The sequence below is a fragment of the Etheostoma spectabile genome, chromosome 13 (genome assembly GCF_008692095.1).
Source record: "Etheostoma spectabile isolate EspeVRDwgs_2016 chromosome 13, UIUC_Espe_1.0, whole genome shotgun sequence".
Taxonomy (NCBI): domain Eukaryota; kingdom Metazoa; phylum Chordata; class Actinopteri; order Perciformes; family Percidae; genus Etheostoma; species Etheostoma spectabile.
In genome coordinates this window covers 27,425,553-27,427,489 of record NC_045745.1, presented here as the reverse complement: position 1 = coordinate 27,427,489, position 1,937 = coordinate 27,425,553, and the positions used below count along the sequence as shown (strand labels likewise).

The 1,937-nt window shown below is 37.7% G+C and overlaps 1 protein-coding gene across 1 annotated transcript in view; it reads left to right on the top strand.

Moving 5' to 3' along the window:
* Nucleotides 1-796: 796 nt before the first annotated feature.
* mpzl2b (myelin protein zero-like 2b) overlaps nucleotides 797-1,937 on the top strand; it is a gene marked incomplete at its 3' end in the record, with an annotated part of 6,658 nt that continues 5,517 nt past the window's right edge. Inside the window, 1 exon segment of the mRNA XM_032534026.1 lies at nucleotides 797-1,090. Within this exon segment, the coding sequence (XP_032389917.1) occupies nucleotides 1,030-1,090 (61 nt within the window). The 5' untranslated portion in view covers nucleotides 797-1,029.

Genomic DNA, 1,937 nt, shown 5'->3' with positions numbered 1-1,937 from the left:
GATCTGTGTCATGCTCAAGAGCACTACAGCAGGTTGCATGCTTGCTTGACCCTGCATGATGCATTTGTATGGCTGTTTGTTTTCCCCAATGCGCTGTTTTTTTATTTCTACATGCTTCCAGCTTGCAATTACTACTGAAACATGTTAACGCCAGGGGAAGCATAACGTGAACTTAAAAAAAAAAATTAACTTTGTGTAAAAGATTTGCATGTTAATAGTAGGCTAGGCTATTTTAATGAGATGGACAATTTCATTAAAAAAATGTAACAAGGCAATTGAAAAAAAACGGTATCACATACAAATATTGTTTTCCAAGCAACATATATGTATATATTTGTCTTAAAAAAGTATTTACTCAGACATCTAAGTAAATAATAATTAATTTAAAATGCACAGAACTATGTCATATCCAGGAGTGTGGTACCTAGAAAAACAACAAAATGTTGAAATATTTTTCTGCTGCTTACCATATGCTGCAGGCAAACGCTATTGCTATCATACAGTACACATTTTTAGACATTTCCCACGATTGCCCATCTTTGATTCCACACATTGGTGCTTGAACCATGGCCTGTTTATATGAATAACTTTTTGTTTGTGATGCGATACTGTGTCCACGAGGTGGCACCAGTCAGAAGTAAATTAACTTAATATTTCAAAATGTACCTTAACCCATAGATATCAGCCCAGAGGTATTAGAAACACACTGGATGCGCCTGTATAAATCCACATTTTGAAGCTTCGTGGGGCATAACAGACGAACTGAAGTTGAGGTGTTGAGGGGCAGGGTGCGTAGGTAGGTGGGCTTTCTGCGTGTGCAAGGGGTGGGGCAGTGAACACCGCCCATCAGGTGTACTGTGCACGCAGTGTGACTCACATTTTCACCACCGAAGAAAAGATTCACAAAAAAAGGCTTCTTTTTTTACTCCGACAGTCTGCGGGGACATTTGCGTTCATGAACCCTTTAAATAAATGTACATGAAGGGACTTTTACAGAGGAACTAACCGGCTGGCGTTAACGCAGTATACATGTTTTATCCCATGTATCGGATATGGCTTCTGCTTCTCCTGGGAGGATTCGTGGTGCCAGGTGAGTTTAACCAACTTCCTGGATTAGGCTGCTTTATCGCTTCCTCAGACAAAACCCCAGTTTAAGAGTGCTTTTCGGAGTTAGTAGCCTAATTGTGGTCACTAAGAAGTCTGTAAAGGCTTGTTGAGTTTCAGTTGGCCCTGTCTGATGGATACTTTTACCAGTGAGTAGGCTAAAACCTACAGGTAAAAATAGCCTACTGAGTAGTAATCTCAGCGTCAAACTGAGGCCTATTATGTAACTTTACCAAATTCACATACACAATGTAGGCCTGGATGTGTGTCACAGGTGATGATTACTATATTGTATCTTATTAGGTGATGGATTATTTTCTTAAATTGGATTTTTATTCCCATAAGCATGTATGCATACATAATTTTATAAGTTCATCTTTAAACCATTGTGTCACAGCTCCTTGTGATACACCTATATGTATTTTATTTACAATATATCATCTACTCATAATAACTGGCCATCACTAACAGTGACTGCAGCTACAAGTCATCTACAGATTAGCAGCATGCTCAGCTTGACCATGGATATTTGATGATCACAATTTAAATGTACAATTACTGCTGAATTAATCCCAAAAAGTAAATGAATATTTGGCAAAAGCTGGAAGACTAGTTTAGCACAGAGACATATAGTATGTTGGCTTTGATATGATCTCTTTCTGTCGTGTTTACATCAAATTTAGTGGTGGTTGGTGTGGTGGGGATGTCTGTTCATATGTGTGAATGGTGGCTCTCATTTTGCTGGAATTACAAATGAGTCAATGGCAGAAATGATGGACTTGTAAACTTGTAGTAATAATAATAATAATAATAATAATAATAATAATAATAAT